The sequence below is a fragment of the Ictalurus furcatus genome, chromosome 12 (assembly GCF_023375685.1).
Source record: "Ictalurus furcatus strain D&B chromosome 12, Billie_1.0, whole genome shotgun sequence".
Classification (NCBI taxonomy): Eukaryota; Metazoa; Chordata; class Actinopteri; order Siluriformes; family Ictaluridae; genus Ictalurus; species Ictalurus furcatus.
In genome coordinates this window covers 12,600,650-12,623,591 of record NC_071266.1, presented here as the reverse complement: position 1 = coordinate 12,623,591, position 22,942 = coordinate 12,600,650, and the positions used below count along the sequence as shown (strand labels likewise).

General features: G+C 38.1%; 2 protein-coding genes across 4 annotated transcripts; both read left to right on the top strand.

The window, feature by feature from the left end:
• Positions 1-51: 51 nt before the first annotated feature.
• On the top strand, positions 52-9,097 carry znf207b (zinc finger protein 207, b). 2 transcript variants are annotated; one of them, XM_053637882.1, is made up of 10 exons: positions 52-198; positions 1,301-1,427; positions 1,531-1,669; positions 2,416-2,550; positions 2,711-2,786; positions 3,538-3,608; positions 4,661-4,803; positions 5,694-5,915; positions 6,233-6,380; positions 7,436-9,097. In XM_053637882.1, the coding sequence occupies exons 1-10, from the start codon at positions 158-160 to the stop codon at positions 7,522-7,524; spliced, it is 1,191 nt and encodes a 396-aa protein (XP_053493857.1). In that variant the 5' UTR covers positions 52-157; the 3' UTR covers positions 7,525-9,097. The 2 variants fall into 2 exon arrangements, with proteins under 2 accessions (XP_053493857.1, XP_053493856.1); XM_053637881.1 differs by having other exon boundaries at positions 2,711-2,807.
• Positions 9,098-14,360: 5,263 nt separating this feature from the next.
• On the top strand, positions 14,361-22,162 carry cd7al (cd7 antigen-like). Of its 2 annotated transcripts, none has more exons than XM_053638831.1 (4): positions 14,361-15,496; positions 17,725-18,075; positions 19,738-19,784; positions 20,531-22,162. In XM_053638831.1, exons 1-4 carry the CDS (start codon positions 15,433-15,435, stop codon positions 20,687-20,689), a joined length of 621 nt encoding a protein of 206 aa, XP_053494806.1. In that variant the 5' UTR covers positions 14,361-15,432; the 3' UTR covers positions 20,690-22,162. The 2 variants fall into 2 exon arrangements, with proteins under 2 accessions (XP_053494806.1, XP_053494805.1); XM_053638830.1 differs by having other exon boundaries at positions 19,678-19,784; positions 20,531-22,161.
• Positions 22,163-22,942: the final 780 nt, after the last annotated feature.

The following is a 22,942-nucleotide window of genomic DNA, read 5'->3' as shown; positions in this document are numbered from 1 at the left end:
CACCCTGCTGCCGAATACGTTCAGGCCCAGCTGTCCTTGCGCATGCGTGGTATAAACACCGGAAGTGTATTGTGATGCAGCATAGAGAGCATCGCGCCATTTTATCCAATAGCAGAGTGGTGGACAAAGTACGTTTTTTTTAGCTTTATAACAGAAAATGGGAAGAAAGAAGAAGAAGCAGCTGAAACCGTGGTGTTGGTATCCTTTTAACTTGCTTTGCGACTTAAAAAACAGCGAAGTTAGCGAAATGTCTTCTTAGCTAGCGAGGCTACATTCTGAACGGCGACATGATAGTCACGTAGTGCACTACGTAGGGCACATACGCCATTCTTCAAACCTTGTGTATTGCGCTTAAGTAGAAAGCATAGGCCAATTTTGGGATACAGCTCAAGCTAATGCGCCTCAAGTCTTTTGAAAACGGGCTAGCTAGCAGGTAACAGTACTTCGTGTAGTTATTTGCTTGCCTTTATAGCAATATAAATCGGCACAACTTTGTCTGAATAATTATGTATTTTAAATACTAACTGTGTATAGAAGCTCTTTATGTGACTTCAGTTATTTAAAGTCACCTTTCTTAGCCAGGAGAAGACAAGACTTGAACGCTAATGAACGTGTTATCATATTTGCGTTACACTTCACGTTTCAGTTCTCCAAAATGTTTTGTTTAATTTCTGTAATCTCTATCGTTATGTGTCTCTAGTTAATTACAGCCGGACTTAATTGCAGTAAAAAAAACAAAACAAAAAACCCCGTTAAAACTAGAAATCTAAATGTTTTGGTTTAACTCCATGAATGATTGAGCGTGGGAGTGATGTGTCATTTGCGAACGAGTCGACTCTTTGAACCGGACTCAGAGTCGAGTCGCAAAGTAAAATAAGATTTCGTGAAGCGATTAATTACATAAAAAAAAGAAAAATCACAACACTCATTTTTTTTTCATATTAGAAAATAATTTGCACGCTCAATAACCATTTTGGGAGCCGAAAGAGTTGACTTTTATTGATGAACCGAGACTATTGAACTGATTCACTCAGAAGAGCCGGCATTCCAAATCACCATGTAGTAACAGTGGGTTTTTCTTTAGCAGGGAATTTCCTGACACACAAGTTTCCTGATATTACGTCTTTAAAGTAATGTTACTGCTACTTTTATAATTCTTTATAATGATTATGACAGATTAAGATGGGATAAAAAAAGATAGGTAAATGTTGCACAAGTGGGAGTGTTTACTTTCTGTGGATTGTTGGGTGTTTTTATCCAGTCTGTGATCGATTATGCACCTTAATCTGATTGCACAAAGGTACTGCAACAGAGACTTTGATGACGAGAAGATTCTCATCCAACATCAGAAAGCAAAACATTTCAAATGTCACATATGTCACAAAAAGTTGTACACAGGACCTGGCCTGGCCATACACTGCATGCAGGTACGAGACACACATTTGAGTAGACTTTTAATTCCACTCACAGATTTTTTAAAAAATGCGTTCCGAGGTGGAATTATGAAACGTGATTAAAATTTTATTCCAGGTGCACAAGGAAACGATAGATGGCGTTCCAAATGCGATACCCGGCCGAACCGACATCGAGCTGGAGATCTATGGCATGGAGGGTATTCCGGAGAAAGACATGCAGGAGCGGAGACGGCAGCTGGAACAGAAATCTCAAGGTGGGAAATGAGAGAAGGTCTTTCCTTGTAATCACAAACAGTAAAAAGCTAATGAAAAATAAATGTCCAGCTATATACATCATTGAGCCTCAATTATCAAGCCTCCATTTATTTAGCTGGAAAATGTATTTGTAAGCGAGTCGCACGAGCATTCACACAAGGAATGTCTTGTTCATGAGAATCCAGTAAATTCGGGGTCACTTACAGATGAGCTTTGGAGTCTCAATCAAAAACACATACTAGTTCACTTGGTCAGGGTCTAAGTTTCATTAATTAAAGAATATAAAAATAAAGAAAGCGAGCTGAAACAAGCCTATAAATTAAGACAAATAAAACGATTCCTTCAAATACGACAAAAGAAATGGAGGTGTATAAACAGAGGACGGGCCGGTCTGTCTGTAATCCGTAAACAAACGCCTCAGCTGATGTAAGATTTAAATGCTCCATTATTATTATTATTATTTCATGCTCCCAGCTATTTGTACACTTTACCTTTTATGGATTTTTGTGGGTGTCACTATATACAAAACGAGCTGTATCAGGAATGCGCTTTGCACTTTACTGGTGATCAACATACACACACGAGTGCAAAGAAAACCAGCATTTCCAAAACTGTTGTAAATCCGATGGAAATTTGTATTTTGCTTACGCAAACATTCATTTACAACTTTACTGAAAGATTGCTTAATGAGCCCCAGATTAATGTGTGTGTGTGTGTGTGTGTGTGTGTGTGTGTGTTTAAGCAGAAAGCCAGAAGAAGAAACAGAACCAGGACGACTCGGATGAGGACGATGATGAAGATGAAGCCGGTCCCTCGTCGTTTCAGCAGCCGCCAGTCCCCCAGCCACAGAACGCCTACATGCCCCCGGCTAACTACTCAGGTGGGTCAGTTACACAGTCAGGGGTGTCTTCATGCGAATATCTGCATATTAATGCTCCATTTTATTTATTTATTTTTAAACAAATGTAATTTATTTTACTAAGTGTTAGTTGTGTACTATTTGCTCTTTGCTTGTTAACACTGTGTGTGTTTGTGTGTAGGTATGCCTCCTATGATGCCTGGTGTTCCACCAATGATGCCCGGAATGCCTGTAGTGATGCCCGGCATGCCACCTGGGTACATTTCTGCCTCTAATACGTAATGGCTTATTCATTTTGAATGCTTTTAGCTATATGTATGGAGCATCGCTTGTGCACGTCCTCAGATATTTAACGCTGGTGTAATACCAACATAAACAGTAGGGGACAGTATAGCACTGTGAGACACTGTCAATAACTGAATAAACAAGTTAGTGTTTGTCTCAAATTTCATCCTTGTGTGTTGCTGTTCTAGACAGTTAATGAGTGCCGTTGTCCTGTTACCGTTAATGTTTAAATTTTAAAGCCTTTTCGTGTGGTCTTTAAACTTAGCAAAAGGTCTGATTTGAGTGGATTAGTAAATACTTTTGAATATAAGCTTCTAGTTTTCGATTTGAGACACGGTAATGATGACAATCACGATGATGGCGGAAAGTTTTAAGAGCCCGAGCGGTGTGTGTAATGTTGCTGTGTGTGAATTGGTGAGCGGTTTTACAGTTCCACTTCATCCTCCAGATGTGCACAAGATGTTTGTAATTCCGTTTCTCTGAAAAGCCGCAACTCAAAGCAACATTTTATTAATTGCTGGTTTGTTTGTTTTTTTTCAACGGTGGACAGATCGATTGTGATAAAAAAATGAATGATCTGTATTTGTTCTGAAATTCCGCTTTGATTACAAATTCAGTAGCATCGCTAGTTATTACATACTACTAGTTTCTTTTGCTACTGATCTCTTAACTGTTTAATGAATTGGGAACACTCATAACCCCCTGAATTTGTTCCTTTGACAGTATGATGCAGATGGGAGGGATGATGCCCCCGGGGCCTGGAGTGCCCCTCATGATGTCAGGAATGCCCCCGGGTAAGAAAGAGGTGTAGTAATGATGCTTTTCATTGTAATCAGAAAAACCTGATCTCCAGTATGGAAAAGTGCACTGTAACGCAATTGTCATTCAGCTCGGACTTCCAAGTCAGGAACTAACCTGATGTCGCACCAACATGGTGGCACACAGTCAACTTTCCCTTTGGATCGTTTTATTTTTTAATAAAACTTAACTTGGATGTGTACCATCAAACGTGTTTTGTAAGTTTAGATTTGTAACGTAATTCTGTTGATTCGAGCCTGGGTTTTACAAACGGGATCAGACCGTTGTGACAGAACAAGTTGTTTTTGCGAACAAGATTAGCTGACCTGCCTTGTACTGCGTTTCTTACTGCTAATAATAAATAAATGCAGAAGTGCTACTAGAAAATGTACAGGACTGTGCATATGTTTTACAAGGAAATGTGGTAGTGCACAGATGCCTTCAAAAATAATGAAATTTATCTTTTCTATGTTAAACACTATAAAGAGCAGCAAACCCTAATAAATGAATCAAGTCAGTATCTGGTGTGATGACCCTTTTGCTTTTAAACTAGTAGTCCCAAGTACAATTATTGCAAAAAAAAAAAAAATTTTAATGAGGAAATTAGCTGGTAATTTGAGACTTTTTTTAGTCTCGGTAATTTGCATACATTTTTCTGTAACATTTAATTTTGTTCTGAAAAATTAATGTTTGGAAATCTTTAAAAAAAAAAAAAAAAATAGGGTGCCTAAGACTTTAGCACAGTGCTGTACATTCAAATAAAAATAGCCTTCGTGTTTGTAAATATGTTAAGAGTTAAAAAAAAAAAAAAAAAAAAAAAAGTTGAGACTTGCTGTACAAGTATGATCTTGCTCTGGACGTCCACGTTTTTCTGAGCAAAAGCACCGGAAAGCGTTTAGATCAGAACCAGAGAAACGATTGACTTTGGAACTTGCCGAGTTTAGAGTACAGTACATTAGATGATTCTTTCCTTCTGATGCTATCTAGAGCATGCTCTCATAACTGTATTATAGTGTATATGAATATAAAGCTTGTGTTTGTGTTGCAGGAATGCCCCCTCATGTACCCCGGCCTGGGATTCTCCCAATGGCTCAGGTACCTCCTGTAACGGCACCAGGTGTTCCACCCCGGCCTGCTACGCCCGCCGCCCCGCCCCCTGCCTCCAAACCCCTCTTCCCTAGTGCTGCTCAGGTAATGGGGGGGGGAAGTATTTAATTAAATTAATTTGTTAAATGTAATGATGCATCAATGGAATTTCTGAGTTATTTTTTATTGTCAAATAACTACAAATGAATCGGTTTGATGACTCGAATGTATTATTTCAAAATCTAGTTGTTCATAATAAATAATTTTTTTGCAGAATTTTTTTCCCGTCCTTTTTGGTGTTGCATAATTTATTAAAACACTCGTGAGTTTTGCTGGAAGTTTCTTAGTAAACTTATACATCCTGATACATACAGTATCGTAGAAACTAGAGGTCAAACATTAGTTTTTAAAGTTGATACTGAATGAAAACATAACACTCAAAGTAAAATATTGCTGTACTTTATTACAAAAATAAACAGTACTGACTGTTTTAAATGAAATAAATCTAGAAATATTAATATATGTTAATAAGTAATATTAAAGTAAATAAAATCCGATATATAAATCAAAACTGAACCAAAAAGTAACACTCCTTATAAATATAAATCGAGACATCCAAAATGAGGGGGGACAAACACTTCAAATAATGCAACAAAATTTGTCAGTGATGGTTTTTCGCCTCTAGAGGCTGATGTCGTACTGTTTAATGACAGTGGACCCTTCTGAGCCGCTCCGCAAGAGACACAACCAAGAAAAACTATCAGTGTGGAGTTTTGCCGGTAACCGATAGTTCCAGCAATCAGTTGTCGGTCACAATTAATCGCTCAACCTGTAATAGAACTGTCTTTAAATATTGCACTGTGGTTTTGTTTGTTGTCATATGTGTTTGTACATTGTGTTTTAATTCCATTTTAAACGATCAAAATGTGTTCATAAATGTTGTATCAGGATTGTGTTGAAAGTATTGGCACCCCTTTATGTTTCTGTATATCCAGGCTCAGCAGCCGGTGCCCACTAACGCCGATCCTCCGAAAGCAACGTTTCCTGCCTATACCCAGCCTCCGTCTTCTTCTTCTTCTTCTACATCTTCCTCCTCTGTTTCCGCTAGTAGCACTGCGGCTAAACCGAACCCCCCAGTAGCCTCCGCTAAACCCGCTGCCCTCTCCAGCTCCAGTGCTACCAGTAAGTTGATGCACCCTGATGAGGATATCTCGCTGGTAAGTGCTCGGAGACGCTTCTCCCGATTTATCCCCCTTTTTATTCGACAGTAAGTAATGAAAACCGTATTTTTCTCTTTACACCGGCTCGGGTTAACGTTACACATTTTAATCTGTTAACTCTTGTTCGTGTGCGTACGAGTTTCTTAGCTTTATTACGAAAACGTTAACGTGTTTAGATGTTTGATGTGTGGGTTTTGGGTTTTTTTTGGTTTTGTTTTGTTTTTTTGTTTTTTTTTAGTAGTAAGGAAGTAAACGAGTGTTTAGCGTGTGCAGCGCGTGATTGTCGTCGTGTGTGTGTGTTGCTCTCGGTGCAGGAGGAGAGGCGAGCTCAGCTGCCTAGGTATCAGAGGTTGATTCCTCCTCGTCCTGGGCTGACCGTAGCTGCTGCAGCACCCCCTGCTGCGCCGGTGGTTGTGGGCTCGTTACCTCCTCAACAACCTCTTATCAGACACCCCATGCACAGTAAGTCACTCATACACATCACAAACAAAATGGAGTCATCCATATACCTATATACATACATTACATGGTTATCAGTGTGCTCTATGTTCAGCAGAATAAAACTACAAGCTGATTTAATATTCAAATTAATTTCAAATCTTTTGTATCACAAAAATTTTAAATAACAGTTAAAAAAAAACAATTATTTAAACATATCAATATTTATATAATTACTGTGTAATTTGATCTGAACAGAGGCTCATTTAAAATAAAATAAAAACATTTAGATTCTGTTTTGTCGTCTCTCTTGTAATCATAGCGTGTAAGCCCGTCTTTTAGCTCGGATTAAAAAACCAAATTGCCGTCACACCCTCTTCACAGCTAAAATCGCACACCTCAGTTTCAGAGCCCACTAACACCTTGTGTTAACAGAGTGTGTGTGGGTGTGAGAAAGTGTGACCAAACCGTACAGAACCAGTCCCGAGCTCTCAGCACTGACCATCAACCTTAATATGAGAATTAACAGAATTAAAACCATAAATTCATATAGTTAAAATCTATATCCTGAATTTATATATTTCTGTAAAACTGCTTTGGGACAAAGTCCATTGTTAGAAACATTATACAAATAAAAAAACTGAATTAAACCCTGTGGTATAAATAAATAAAATCAGACATATCTGATAATCAAATTTTCCTTTCATTTTTATGTATTTATTTATTTTTAAACTCTTGATCATGATGAAGAATTTGAAGACAAGGTAACCTTTATTGTTCCCGGAGGAAATGTTTAGGAAGTTTAGATTTTGTGTTAAAATAAAATGACTAAAACTAAAGTGTAAATAGTTTCTTTATTTTATTATATTTTTTATTCTTGTAAAGCTTGAATGAACATGACATTGCAATTTGAGTAAAGAAATAACCTGACTAATGAGTCTTCATGAGTGGTCCACTTTTGATGACATCACGTTGGGAACTTTCAGATCCATTCACAATTTTCTTAAGCTGAAGATCAGTGTGTCCTGATGTTGTTTTATATTGTGTGTGTGTGTGTGTGTGTGTGTGTGTGTGTGTAGATCAGTACGGCGCACCTCCTCAGGGAATGCCAGGTTACATGCCGGCGTACGGACAGGTGCCTCAGTTCCAGGGCATGAGCCGATACTGACACGCACGTGAGGTTTGCCTCATTTTCTGCTGTTTATTTAGATGATTAAGTAACAAACAAACAAAATGGACGGAGAGACTCAAGACAGCACGCAGGACGCTCACACACCCCTGACTGATTATTGTTATGGACTTTACGTTATATTGTGGGGTTTTTTTTCGGGGGGGGGGTTCTCTGATTGTGTTTCATTCAGGTTTAAAGCTGTAACAGCGTCAGCGTTACTATAAGGCAAGTTCATGATAATTATATAATAATTAACATCATTTCAGTGTGTGTTTAGTCAGTGTGGAGCCTTCGCAGCACGTTAGCGTGCTGTTGGACGTTGAGTCCCCAACGCTGGTTTGGTGAGGGCTTCATTGTGGGCATGTGCTGATCGTCAGGTCAAACTAAAATATATATATATATATAAAATTTGTTTATTTCTCACATCGTAACATTGATGCATAATTTAGTGCATTCATTTGAAAAAAATTTTTTTTAATAATATTGTTTAGACACATTCCAGTTTGAAATCTTTCGGCACATGCCTACTTCTTGTGTGTTTGTGGATCTCAGTAAACAGTTTACGCCTGTACTTTTGGACCTTTTCATAATTTTTTTTTTTTTTTTTTTTTTTTGGAAACATGGAATAATAAACTCTAATTTCCTTTCTTGGTTTGTGTTTTGTGTTAGTGAGTGTTACATGAAGGCAGGTTTGTCATCAAAACACTTAAGTGCTCACAAGGTTTAATTTTTTTAGATTTTCAAATTTTATAAATAAATATTATGATGTATTCTTATATGAAATTTCACAAATTAAAGAATGTAGAACAGTTTAATGTGTATAACTACTGATATTACTTTTTTTATTGTTATTACTACTATTTTATTTTGTGACTGAGATGGTGGTTTCTTTTAAGCTGCAGCTTCAGTAATTATTTAGTAATAATTTGCATACAATACTTGATATATTCGTTTTATTTAGAAAAAAATAGAGATAAATAATTTCTTTATTATCATGTGGCATGCCCCCCTCCCCTATTGGAGGAGACCAGGTATAATGATTATCTATTCTATATAAAATCGATCTATATATAATCTAATCTATAATCTGTTTTGATGGATATTTTTTTGTTTTTGTATTTATGAAAAGTAATTTTAAAAACTTATGATTCTTTTAATAACTTTTATGACCTATAAAACTATATAATGGACAGGTAAGGAACATGAATGATCAAAAATGTTTCTGAACACTATAACTACTTTGAACAAGAGAACTAGGCTGTAATAACGTGGACTATTTTACATGTAAAACATGTTGCATTACATTCATCTTATATTCTAAAAACATTCACATTTGAATGATGTAAATTGGGATGAAGGGAGCGTCTTGTTATCCAGGTCAATATTAAATATCTGGCTCTCAGACACTCACTGAACAGAGCAGACGAGAGAGGTGTGAGTGCAGCGGGAAAGTAAGACCTCGTGCTTGCAGGACAGTACTGGTGACATTTGGGAGAGAGAACATGGGTTTTCTTTATTTATGAAGATTCTATTTGAAAAGCAATAAAATACACTAACAGTATCCAAATGATGCCCTGTCTGTTTTGTTTTTTCTCTCGAACAATTTGCACGAACATTCCAATCTCTCCACGCCCCCTGGTTGAGAACCACTGATCTAAAAGTAAAGCTCATTTTCTGTAACCACACCAGTTCCAGATTGTAGAGGTAGCTCCTCTTTAGATAAACTCCTCCTCGGCTTCAGGTCCACCTTCCGCTGTGCTTGTTTTCGCTCTGCACCTGAGCTGCGAATGGGTTGCACACAGAAATACATAATCAACAAGGCTTTATCGTTATTATCGCGGGAAGAATGATTCTTAGTGTGGGGAGAATTTCTGCTGGTATATCGCCCATCCCTACTGTTTACACCAGTCCGTTTTTCGGGCGACACGCTAAATAAAAGTGCAGATTCAATTAAAAAAAAATAAAAAATTCTCACATACCAATTTTTTCCCCACCGCCATGTCCCTTTAGGGTCTCCGTACAAAAGTTGTTTTCTCACAATGTAATTTTATTGTGAGAAAATCTCGCACTTTGTGAATGGGACTGGTGTTACATGTACGTTTGGCATCTTCGCCATCATGAATGTAATAACTGCATGCTATAGAGATGGACTTTATCTCCTATTAAGAGAGAGGGATGTCCCCTTCTCAAGTGTTGGACACTAATGTGGAACTCGTCAATCCTGCAGGGATGACGTATTTTTGTAGGCCAACATGGAAGTTAGTAGCACCCTGATTCCCTCGACAAAAAACCAATAGGATTTTTCCATTGACTTTTCGATTATTGCAGAAAATAAACTCTTGACAAACTTTTGACAAACAAAAGTTTATGATTCTCACATGTTTCGTTCATTAAGATAAGATTCATAAGATTTTGAAGCCTATGCAATCGCCAGAAGTAAAAAGCTAATGTTATAATTGAACTACACCACGGTTGCATGACTTCAATGTCACCACCACTAAGCTTCCGACAACTCTTTCAATCTTTATTAGAAAAAACAAAAAACATTACAATTGGAAAATACTGTAAATTGATAAAAGTTGAGTTGGAAGAGTGTGAGATTAAACACAACAAGGTTGTAGTAGAAGAGATTTCCTGTTCAGCGTGATGACGTTTATTGTCCCTGACAACCTCTGTAGTCCCATTTAGCCACTTGTCAGCAACCATCTTTTTCAAGACATGTAAAAGCTTTAAAAAAAATAAATCCTGAGTGGGGTATTACTGATGTATTTTATGGTGCAAAATAAATACAATGGACTATCGATCAGTGGATTATCATTTGCTGGGAAGAGACAAAGAAACAAACAATGCTATTTAGTGTAGAAAACAACACGGAAAGAATTAAATGGATCGTTTAGAATATATGCTTGCATTTCAGTGTCATCAATAAAATAGCCACAACATAATAAATACACACACAGTATTTTAGCGTGTCATTGTGAATCTGGTGCTTTCAGATGATACCTTATGTGTGTAGGCAGAAGGATTTATTAGCAGTGAGCATTTTATTTTGGGTATGTCACTATGCACTCTCACTAAAATGGTGGGTGCTGGCATCTTCTTAGGCTTTTTGTGCAGCCTCTTTTTCGTTGGTAAGACAGTTTTGTACTTTTATGTAACTTCAGCGGCTCCAGGCACGTGAACAAAAGCGCGAATCTCATTGGTCGGCCAGTTTTTGACATGGCGCGTAAAAAAAACAACAACCTCGTTTTATGCCTAGGTGTGAACACTCTCGCTGACAGCCACTGGGGAGTTAAACAGACCACTTTTCGTGTGAGGATTCTGTGAGAATTGTCCCGGTGTGAACAGGGCTTTAGAATTCAATTCTTGGACCCACGTTGCTGTTACCTTCTCAGTACCGAACTCGGGAAGAAGTCACATGGACACAGAGTTCAGTGAAAACTTCTTAGTTTAATGCTGAAATTATCGGAGTATATATACTGCAAAGGAGGAAGAGTTAGATCATTGCTTGACTTAACTAGGAACAGAGCGTATTGTGTCAGAGCAGGGACTTCTGTGTACTCGGGTAAGAAGATGTACTGACTATCAGAGAGGGTTATAAAGCAAACAGAGAGCAAGCCTATGTGATGTGGAACTTATTAGTTTTCTAAACTGATACTGCTGCATGCTCGCCTGTCGTCAGTGACTACGTTTACATGGACAGCAGTAACCAAATTATTGACCTTATTCTGATTAAGACAATATTGTGATTAAGGTGTTTACATGAGTTGCTTTTAGAATACTCCTTTCATGTTCCCGTTTTACATGTTATAGAGCATAGATGGATTAATGGCACGTCATTACGTCACCGGGCCACGTCGTCCAACGTCCCTCCAGAATTTCACACATCAACATACAGTTCATCTTCGTTATGGTACTGTATACAGTTTTGGGAGTTTCATTTTTAATTTTACGAAAGCTTCAAGTGCAGTTAAGTATTTGTCGTGCTGTACATGCTAATAGACGACTGCTTGAAGCCGTGGGCTGCGTCCGAAACCACATACTTACCTACTATACAGTAGCCGATATACATGTGTTTCACCTAGTATATAGCAGGCAAGTACACGGTTTGGAACACAGCTGCGCTCTCGTTTGCCGTCAAATGGTTGTGCACTGTCGTGTGTGTACGTGTCCTGTTGCCAAATGCAGTGAAAACTCCCACACAACGTAAATAGTGTGATTAAAGTGTTAACATGTCTGTAATGCACATCAATAATGCGACTAAAACAGGAATACTCCACATTTTTACTTCGAGTATGACTTTATTCCGATTAAGGTGATAAAAAACTGGTGTTTACATGGTAGTTTCTTAATCAGAGTATTGTCTTAATCTGGTTAATATTGGATTTTTGTTGTCCATGGAAATGTACTTAGTGTCACTTCTCACTTGGTCTGAATATGTTTTGTTTATATGTTGAATAAATTGCTTGATGAGGAAGAATTAATTAATATAAATAACATGGGTAAATTTTATATATATATATATATATATTATAGAAAGTGTGAGAGATCATTTCTATTTTATTTTTTAAAAACTTTTTGTCAGGTAATTTTTTTTCTCCTTTGAATTATGAAGAGCAACTCACTCATGGTTATTGGCTTATTTATTTTTATTTATTTATTGAGGAAAGAATACAAAGCCACTCAAGGGTCACAATGAGACTGTGTGTATTTGTTTATTTTATTTTTATTTTTATATATTTTTAGACTTTTTAATGTTTGTGCTTTTTATTTGAGGAAAAACAAACATATTGGGCAGAAAAATCTCTTTTTTACCCTAGGGGTTATTTTTTATTTATGTATTTTATCAATTTTTTTTTATTCTTTTATTTTGAAGCAGGAAATGAAAACATCTGACAGGTAAACTTTTCTTTTTTTGACCCTGGGGAAAAAAGTCTCAGGGGTTAAAAAAATTTAAAAAATTAATAAATAATAAAGGTGTGTTTGCATGCTACGCTTCAGTAAACAACAGGAACCACCATACAGTGCTGCTTCAAAGTTTGTGAACTCTTTAGAATTTTCTATATATCTGTGTAAATATGATCTAAAACATCATCAGATTTTCACACAAGTCCTAAAAGTAGATAAAGAAAACCCAATTAAACAAATGAGACAAAAATATTATACTTAGTCATATACTATAACTGTTCAAAAACTCTATTTTGGTCTCCTCTATCCACAAAACATTTTTCCAATATTCTTCTGGCTTGTCCACGTGACAATGTGGCAATTTTGCAAGCAATTTTCTTTGGAGAACAGTGTCTTTCATTGTTGTTCAGTGTTCTCCAAATGGTGGACTCATGAACATTAACATTAGCCAATGTGAGAGAGGCCTACAGTTGATTAGAAGTTACTCTTTCCTTTGTGACCTCGTGGACTATTACACGTCTCTCTTTTGGAGTGATCTTTGTTGGTCTCCACTCCTGGGGAGGGTAACAATGGGCTTGAATTTCCTCCATTTGTACAGAATCTGTCTGACTGTGGATTGGCGGTGTCAAAACTTTTTAGAGATGGTTTTCTAACCTTTTCTATCTTGATGAACATCAACAACTCGTTTTCTGAGGTCCTCAGAAATCTCCTTTGTTCATGTCATGATACACCTTCCCAAACATGTGTCGTGAAGATCAGATTCTGATAGATCCCTGTTCTTTAATTAAAACAGGGTGCTCACTCACACCTGATTGTCTTCCCACCTGACTCTAATTTCACATTCAAATTAACTGCTAATCCTAGAGGTTCACATACACAGATACAGTGCATCCGGAAAGTATTTGCAGCACTTCACTTTTTCCACATTTTTTTATGTTACAGCCTTATTCCAAAATTTATTAAATTCATTATTTTCCTCAAAATTCTACAAACAATACCCCATAATGACAACGTGAAAGAAGTTTGTTTGAAAACTTAGCAAATTTATTAAAAATAAAAAACCAAAAAAAAAAGCACATGTACATAAGTATTCACAGCCTTTGCTCAATACTTTGTTGAAGCACCTTTGGCACCAATTACAGCCTCAAGTCTTTTTGAGTATGATGCTACAAGCTTGGCACCTATTTTTGGGCAGTTTCTCCCATTCTTCTTTGCAGGACCTCTCAAGCTCCATCAGGTTGGATGGGGAGCGTCGGTGCAGAGCCATTTTCAGATCTCTCCAGAGATGTTCAATCGGGTTCAAGTCTGGGCTCTGGCTGGGCCCCTCAAGGACATTCACAGAGTTGTCCTGTAGCCACTCCTTTGTTATCTTGGCTGTGTGCTTAGGGTCATTGTCCTGTTGGAAGATGAACCTTCGCCCCAGTCTGAGGTCCAGAGCGCTCTAGAGCAGGTTTTCATCAGGGATGTCTCTGTACATTACTGCATTCATCTTTCCCTTGATCCTGACTAGTCTCCCAGTACCTGCTGCTGAAAAACATCCCCACAGCAGGATGCTGCCACCACCATGCTTCATTGTAGGGATGGCATTGGCCAGGTGATGAGTGGTGCCTGGTTTCCTCCAGACATGACGCTTGCCATTCAGGCCAAAGAGTTCAATCTTTGTTTCACCAGACCAGAGAATTTTGTTTCTCATGGTCTGAGAGTCCTCTAGGTGGCCTGCATGTGCCTTTTACTGAGCAGTGGCTTCCATCTGGCCACTCTACCATACAGGCCTGATTGGTGGAGTGCTGCAGAGATGGTTGTTCTTCTGGAAGGTTCTCCTCTCTCCACAGAGACACGCTGGAGCTCTGTCAGAGTGACCATCGGGTTTTTGGTCACCTCCCTGACTAAGGCCCTTCTCCCCAATCGCTCAGTTTGGCCCGGCGGCCAGCTCTAGGAAGAGTCCTGGTGGTTCCAAACTTCTTCCATTTACGGATGATGGAGGCCACTGTGCTCATTGGGACCTTCAATGCTGCAGAAATGTTTCTGTACCCTTCCCCAGATCTGTGCCTCGATACAGTCCTGTCTCGGAGGTCTTCAGACAATTCCTTGGACTTCATGGCTTGGTTTGTGCTCTGACATGCATTGTTAACTGTGGGACGTTATATAGACAGGTGTGCGCCTTTCCAAATCATGTCCAATCAACTGAATTCACCACAGGTGGACTCCAATCAAGTTGTAGAAACATCTCAAGGATGATCAGTGGAAACAGGATGCACCTGAGCTCAATTTTGAGTGTCATGGCAAAGGCTGTGAATACTTATGTACATGTGATTTTTTTTGTTTTTTATTTTTAATAAATTTGCAAAGATTTCAAACAAACTTCTTTCACATTGTCATTATGGCGTATTGTTTGTAGAATTTTGAGGAAAATAATGGATTTAATCCATTTTGGAATAAGACTGTAACATAACAAAATGTGGAAAAAGTGAAGCGCTGTGAATACTTTCCGGATGCACTGTATGTAACATTGGATCATTTTCGTCAATAAATAAATGACCAAGTATAATATTTTTTTGTCTCATTTGTTTAATTGGGTTCTGTTTATATACTTTTAAGACTTGTGTGACAGTCTGATGATGTTTTAGGTCATGTTTATGTAGAAATATAGAAAGTTCTATCATATCACAAACTTTTGAGCACCACTGTACATTCATCACACCACATCTACATCTATTAGCTCTAATTTAGTTATTAAGGCTATTTAATAGTTTAATTTAGTATTTTGTTGTTTGTACAAACATCAAAAAATGATGTAAAGTGCTGGGGAAAAAACACCTGCTGTTACTTTGCGCTTTACTTTTTCTTTTCTTTTTTGAGCAAAACGGTTGCATGAGCCACTGAAACTTACGAGGATTTCCTGTTCCTGCCCCCAACGCAAGTATGTACACACACACACACCAGTAGTGGAGTCAGTTTTATTTCGGTACCGCGGGTGAGAAAGTCATACGGATAGTGATGGACAAGTGGCTGCTGAAGCGTCACCAGATTTTTGTCTACCTCATCACCTTTTTATCCACAGGTAACATTTATGTCATTAAATAATCTTTATAATATACATAACTAGTACACACACAGGCATCACTGTAGTGTGTGTGTGTGTGGAATGCTCTGTACATATGATGTGTATCTTGAGAAACCGTTATGCAAGAACACTTGATGTTTTTGTAATTTAGCCGTCTCGTTAAAACACTTTATCGATATTTAATCAGTGTTAATAATCTGAAAGTGTGTTAAAGCAATCAATCAGGTGTGTGAGAGCACACAATCAACATGTGTCAGCACTTGATTAACACACTTCATGAGGTTAAAACTAGCGAGAGTGTGTTAATATTGTGCCCTAATGTTGCATAACACTCTTCATGAGGATATAGTGTGTGTTTGAGCCATGTTGATGTTTATTACCGTGTCACATGTCTGATTAATTCTGATTTGTGTGTGTCGTGTATATTTAGCACTTTATTTTGTTACACTTTATTTTGTTTTTTCTGATTACTGTCTCAGATTTTTAGAAAGCGACTTAAATAATATGCAAATAATGCAAATAGAATAAAATTGCTATAAAAAATATTTAAATACAATAATTTTATATAATAATAATTATTGTTGTTAAATCAAATCTTGATCAGATTGTACACTGTTTTTTTTTTTTTGTAAAGAAAACAAATATTTTTCTTCATAACATTAATTTAAAATGCAGTAAAGTCCCTAAATATGCCTTTTGTGAAATATGGACTAAATACTCGTGTACAAAATAACTCTATATTTGGTAAAAATATACATGCTTTAATTTCAGAAAAAGGGATTCTGGCTCTTGTTAGTTTTAAAAATAACCATCCAGTGTTCAGAATCCAATCTAAATATCCAGATACAAAGAAAATGTTTAAAAGTCCGATCTGTGTCCTGTGTGCTGATGGATAAAATTAATACTAATTGCAATGCTTAGAGAAATTATTCCGCTGTTTTATTGCACTTTAAATTGTTGCTTAAATGAACAGAAACTTAGACTTTCTTTTACACCTTTTGTCATGTTAATAAAGTTTTAAAAAATAAACAGAATTTGATTAAACGAAGCTGACGACAAAATGTGCAATTAGTGATTACGTGCATCAGTGTTAATCACCACAGATTAAAACAAAATTCAGATCTACAGCTAATTAGCTTTAATGAGATGCAGAAATGTGAGGTTTGGGAAGCTTTCTTTAATTTCTAATATACATCCTCGCAGTGTAACAAACATCATGATACGTTTATTAAGTTTATGTTTATTAAAATACGGTATTACCTGTAATGATTTGTGTTCAGGTTAAAAACTAAACTGGGGTTAAAAAATTTACAAAATGTCCTGTTTATAGACAGTTTTATCCTATAGAAAATCATTTTCATAAGTAAAGTTACACTGTACGGCCAAAAGCGTGTGGACACCTGACCATCAAATCCGTAACTTGTTCCTTCCCCAAACTGTTACCACAAAATCGGAAGCACACATTTGTCTAGAATGTCATTGTGTGCTGTAGCATTACAGTTTCCCTTCACTGGAACTAAGAGGCCCAAACGCTGGTCCAGCACGTGCACAAAGCGAGCTCCATGAAGACATGGTGTGTTAAGGTTGGAAGAAAGTGGAAGAACTTGAGTGTCCTACACAGAGCTCTGACCTCAATCCCACTGACCACCTTTGAGATGAACTGGAACTGGAGTCTCCTTACTCAACATCAGTGCCTGACCTCAACCTCACTAATGCTTTTGTAGCTGAATGAACATAAATCCCCACAGCCACGCCCCAAAATCTAGTGGAAAGACTTTGCGGAAAAGTGGGGTTTATTATAATAGCAAAAGGGAATAAATCAGGAATGAGATATTCAATAAGGACATGGGTGTAATGGTCAGGGGTGCACATACTTTTGCACATATACTGTATATATCAACTATACTTGCTCAAGAAGGTAGTCTTAGAGCAACTTCATCTAAGGCAGTAGTCACCAACCTTCTTCCTTAAGATCTACCTCCCTGTAGGTTTCATCTCCAACCAAAATCTAGCACACCTGTTTTAGTTGATCAAGAACTTCTTAAGGCGATGATTAGATGGACATGTGGGAACGATTATGGTTAGGAAGGTAGATCTCCAGGAACAGGGTTGGTGACTACTGCCTTAGATGAAGTTGTAGCAAAGAGCAAGACGGTGAAGTATACATTAACCTCATATCTCCGTCCTGTCTGTATCTTTAATAACAATATCCATTTTCTCTCCAGCGTTTGGCGATATGGTGCATTTCCACGCACATCGCAACTCCTCCATCGAGTTCTCCTGCGTGCCTCCTGAAAGGTCCGAGAAGCCGTTTGCTTTTTCTCTGACTCGTGAATGGCTTAAAAAGAGAGAAGTGCTGTATCACAACTTCCTAGGGGAGCCCACTGTTAAAGATATCACATTTAAGGATCGCATCTCGGAGACAACTGAACCCAAGAACCGAAGCATCAACGTGAGCATCACGCACTTGCAGGGCTACGACACCGACATTTACATGTGCAGGTTCCACTACAACAAAGCCACAGGCTTTAAGAACCTGTCGGGGAACAAGTTCATCCTGTACGTCCAGGATTACCGTAAGTACAACGTTCTCATCACTCCTCATGGGGCCAGTCAAGGTCAAGTAAAAGTGGACGTGGCCAAAAAAGCTGTAGGACAATTTAGTTGAATCGAATCTTGTAACTTACCAACCAATAAACAGTAAAACAAATAATAATAATAATTAAAAGCCCTATAATCCTGCCTCCTACTGACTTATTGGATTGTGGAGTTTATAGAAACTGTCACACCTGCATTTTGCTCAAATTAGTGCTTCCTCCATTTTGGATTTTCAGACGATCTTCTGAACTGTGAAGCTCCGCCTCTTCAGGGGTCACCACGACCAAAGCATTTGTGTTATTGATTCATCGATGATATGAATGTACTTGACACCGAAGTTCACCTGCACACGGTTATGACATATTTGACTGAAATGAACGTCATTACTGTTAGTGAAGTGTGTCTGTGTTGTCCTGTCCTACCATAATATGCTAAAAGAAAAGGTGTTATTGTGTTGTGTGTAAGTTTAGAGCACTGTTGCTTTCAGTCTCCCATCACTACAGGACAGAAAAGTCACACTGCTTTTTCAGTCTCACTCTGACACCACTTCCCAAAATAACTACACTTTATGGCTGTTTACAGTATGCTGAGGCATAAGTTCACTTTGCACACACACAAACACACACACACACACACACAAAGCTTAGTATAAGCAAATTACACAAGTATTTAAAGAGTATTATCAGGTTTGTAGGTTATACAGTAGTGATGTATTTGTGAAAGAGTCGACTCGTTGAGCGGACTCTTTATGGGACTTGATTCACATATCTAAAGCTGAAATCATACCTAAGAGCTAAAATCATTTCCTTTGCATTTTTGTCCCTGAAAATGTAGCAGTGTTTGATTCTCTAATGCTATTGTGCATGCTCACACACAAAAGAGGTATATAATCAAATTGTGCAAATCTTTAAAGATTTGTACGATGTAGAGTAATGATAATGTTTGCAAATGAGTCGACTCTTTGAAGTGACACTATACGGGTCAATTCGCATATCAGAGGAGCCGAAATGATTCAGGTTCAGGATGTAGAGTAGCGATGTGTGGTTTTTTTCCCAGTCTGTTCAGTTTAGCAGGGGGTTGTGGGTTGTAGCCTCAGATCCCTGTTCTTGTCTGAGCGGAGAGGAACCCGATGTGGTCTTCTGCTGCTGCTGCTGTTGTGTCCATCCACCTCAAGGTTCAGCATGTTGAGATGCTCTTCTGCTCACTACGGTTGTAGAGAGTGATTATTTAAGTTACCATAGCCTTCCTGTCAGCTCGATCCAGCCTCATCAGCAAGGCGTCCCTGCCTACAGAAACACCTTGTTGTTTTGTTTTTCGCACCATTCTGTGTGAACTCTAGTGACCACACAGTGGTGTGTGAAAATCGACCGAGATGAGCAGTTTCTGAAATACTCAAACAACCCGTCACATTTTTCCCCCAATGTTCGATGTGAATGTTGAACTGTGTACATGTGTTCCTAATAAAGCGGCCGGTGAGTGTATGTAACACTGTATGACACTTGTGTAATATTATTGTAGTAGTGTTGTAGTTAATATTATAATAAAACAATGTTATAGTGAGTGATATCGTGTGTTTGTAGATATCGAGCCGTGTAGCTGCTACAGTTACACACCACTACTGTTCTCTCTGTCTGCTGCAGCAGGACTGCTCTTCTTCATCATCCTCATCCTCACTGCAGTGCACTGTGTGAGTACCTGTGTGTGTGTGTGTGTGTGTGTGTGTGCTTTATTAGTGAGATGAGTGTAAGTGTTAATTTGTCACCTATTTTTAATCGTTAATTTTCCACTGTTAGTTCAATATCACTGTTTACACACAGTTCAGTTCTGATGGTGCAAATCAAACCTGTAAATCTCGCCCAGGAAGCTCACTGTGTGTGAGTGTGAGTTTTAAGACACCACCTATGTGCTGTGTGTGTGTGTGTCTGTGTGTGTGTGTATGTGTGTTTGTTTGTATCCATTGTGGTTTGAGGAGGCCGTTGATTTATTTACACCTTCTGAAAGTGTGTGTGAACCACTCCCTAATAGTCACTTCCTGTCCCTCTCTGTGTGTCTGTTTCTCTCTCTCACTGTTTCTCTCTCACTCTCTCTCACTGTCTGTCTGTTTCTCTCTCTCAATATCTCTCTCGCTATCTCTCTCTCTCTCTCTCACTCACTCTCTCTCACACACTCTCTCTCTCACTCTCTCTCTCACTGTCTGTTTTTCTCTCTCTCTTACTGTCTGTCTGTTTCTCTCCCTCTCTCTCTCTCTCTCTCTCACACTGTCTCTCTGTCTGTCTGTCTGTCTCTCTCTCTCTTTTTCACACACACACTCTCTCTCTCTCTCACACTCTCTCTCTCTCTCTCTCTCTCTCTCTCTCTCTCTCACTGTCTGTCTGTTTCTCTCTCTCTCTCTCTCTCTCTCTCTCTCTCTCTCTCTCTCTCTCTCTCTCTCAGATGAAGCCAAGTAGAGGACATCAGACCAAGCCACAGCTCTCGATTCCCATCTATGAGGAGATGAATGGCGTGCGAGAGAAGATGAACTCTCGCGTGCAGGAGGATGACATCTCATCTCTCTACGTTCAGCCGAAGAAAGAGAATCCCTACATCAACTGATATCAACTAAGGTGTGACCTCTGACCTTTGAAATCTCAAATCTTTCTAGAGGTTAATTCACTAAAATGTTCAAAAAAAATTCAGAAATGTTTATATTTAATCACTGAGCCAGACGCTTTGAGCTCTAGTAAGTTAATATGACAGTTGATTAATAAATTAGTAACTAAATTCTAATAAATCTTTTGATTTATATATACTATTTATTTATAAATAGAATATATAATTAAGTATATATAAGTATATATTTATATATGTACTATTTTATATTATACTATTATACTTAAATATACTATAATATAATATTATACTTAAAAAACTTATAATAATAATAATAAAGTTATATATATATATATATATATATATTGCACCTTTTATACATTTAAGATGCAGCTCAGTGTGAAAATAAAAAACAGAAATAATTAAACAAAAATATAAATAAAATAGTAATAGATGCTTAAATGACCCACTGAGATTTAATATTTAATACCTTATTAAAATATTTCTATATATAAAACTAACACATCCCCTAATCCTAATATTTACATATTTTCTTTCTGATATTTTTTAAAATGCATTTTTCATATGTTACATTGACATTTTCAATATTTTGACATTGTTATTCATGAATTCTCATATGATTTTCTGAAAATATATAATGAAGTACGTCAGATACTGTTGAAAAATGTATCTTTTTTAAAAAATAATTGTATGTTGTTTTTTTTTTCTTGTGCTGAAAAAAAAAAGTTCAGAGTTTCAGACCCGAGTGCAAATTTTAGAAAGGTGATGAAATGAAAGTCGTAAACAGGACACAAGTGAGAGAAAAACTGAGTCACACCCATGTGAAAGAACTGTGTGTATGTTTGTGTGTGTGTGTGTGTGTGTGTGTGTGTTTTAGATCTTAGTTCTAGTTTTCATCTCATCTATTTATTTACATCCTTTCATCTAAAATAGCTTTTATGAGCAAATCGTTTTTATCAGTTTTATTAAGTTTTATATTTTATTTGTGTTTTGATGATCAGAGCTGAAAAAGAGGAAAAAAAGAGGAATTTTCGTAACATTTCTGTTTTTCCTGTACTAGTGCTTGTGAAATGAATCTTGTGTAATCGTGAACAGTATGTTATTCTTCTATAAATATAAAAAGCATTACACAAATAATATCAACTTCATTACAGATCACATTTTGTGCTTTTTCTGTCTGCATTTGCTTTGCGTTTAATCTTGAAGCTGAATTGTTCTGCGCTCGATTTAAAAAATTAAATAAAGGTTGTACTATTAATAAACCAACAAGTTTCTTATTTATTAAAAAACAAACAAACTTTTGCATTCAGGTGAAAAAAAAAACTTTCTGTTAATAACACTCATTACCAAAAACATCCCTTCAGTAAAGCTTCAGCAGGTCGAGCTTTATAGTGATTCTGTTAAAAAAAAAAAAAAAAAAGATCCACAGAGCAGAACAGACTTATATCTCATACAGTAACTCACTCAGGTGTGTGTGTGTGTGGATGTGTGTGTGGATGTGTGTGTGGGTGTGTGTGTGGATGTGGGGGGGTGTGTGTGAGAGTGTGGGTGTGTGTGTGGGTGCGTGTGGGGGTGTGGGGGTGTGTGTGGGGGGGTGTGTGTGAGAGTGTGGGTGTGTGTGTGTGGGTGCGTGTGGGGGTGTGTGTGATTGTGTGGGTGTGTGTGTGTGTGGATGTGTGTGTGGGTGTGTGTGTGGGGGGGGGTGTGTGAGAGTGTGTGTGTGTGTGTGTGGGTGCGTGTGGGGGTGTGGGGGTGTGTGTGATTGTGTGGGTGTGTGTGGATGTGTGTGTGGATGTGTGTGGGTGTGTGTGGGGGGGTGTGTGTGAGAGTGTGGGTGGGTGTGTGGGTGCGTGTGGGGGTGTGTGTGATTGTGTGGGTGTGTGTGTGTGGATGTGTGTGTGGATTTGTGTGTGGATGTGTGTGGGTGTGTGTGTGGGTGTGTGTGGGTGTGTGTGGGGGGGTGTGTGTGAGAGTGTGGGTGTGTGTGTGGGTGCGTGTGTGATTGTGTGTGTGTGTGTGTGTGTGTGGATGTGTGTGTGGGTGTGTGAGTGTGTGTGATTGTGTGTGGGTGTGTGTGGGGGGGTGTGTGTGAGAGTGTGGGTGCGTGTTTGTGTCGGTGTGTGTGGGTGTGTGTGATTGTGGGTGTGTGTGAGTGTGTGTGGGTGCGTGTGGGGGTGTGTGTGATTGTGTGTGTGTGGGTGTGTGTGGGTGTGTGTGATTGTGTGTGGGTGTGTA

Coding starts and splice junctions, on each gene's coding strand:
- znf207b (XM_053637881.1), top strand. CDS start 158: ATGGGAAGAAAGAAGAAGAAGCAGCTGAAACCGTGGTGTTG. Junction 199..1,300: donor CAGCTGAAACCGTGGTGTTG/GTATCCTTTTAA, acceptor GATTGCACAAAG/GTACTGCAACAGAGACTTTG. Junction 2,808..3,537: donor TACATTTCTGCCTCTAATAC/GTAATGGCTTAT, acceptor TTCCTTTGACAG/TATGATGCAGATGGGAGGGA.
- cd7al (XM_053638830.1), top strand. CDS start 15,433: ATGGACAAGTGGCTGCTGAAGCGTCACCAGATTTTTGTCTACCTCATC. Junction 18,076..19,677: donor CCTGTACGTCCAGGATTACC/GTAAGTACAACG, acceptor GTGTGTTTGTAG/ATATCGAGCCGTGTAGCTGC. Junction 19,785..20,530: donor TCCTCACTGCAGTGCACTGT/GTGAGTACCTGT, acceptor TCTCTCTCTCAG/ATGAAGCCAAGTAGAGGACA.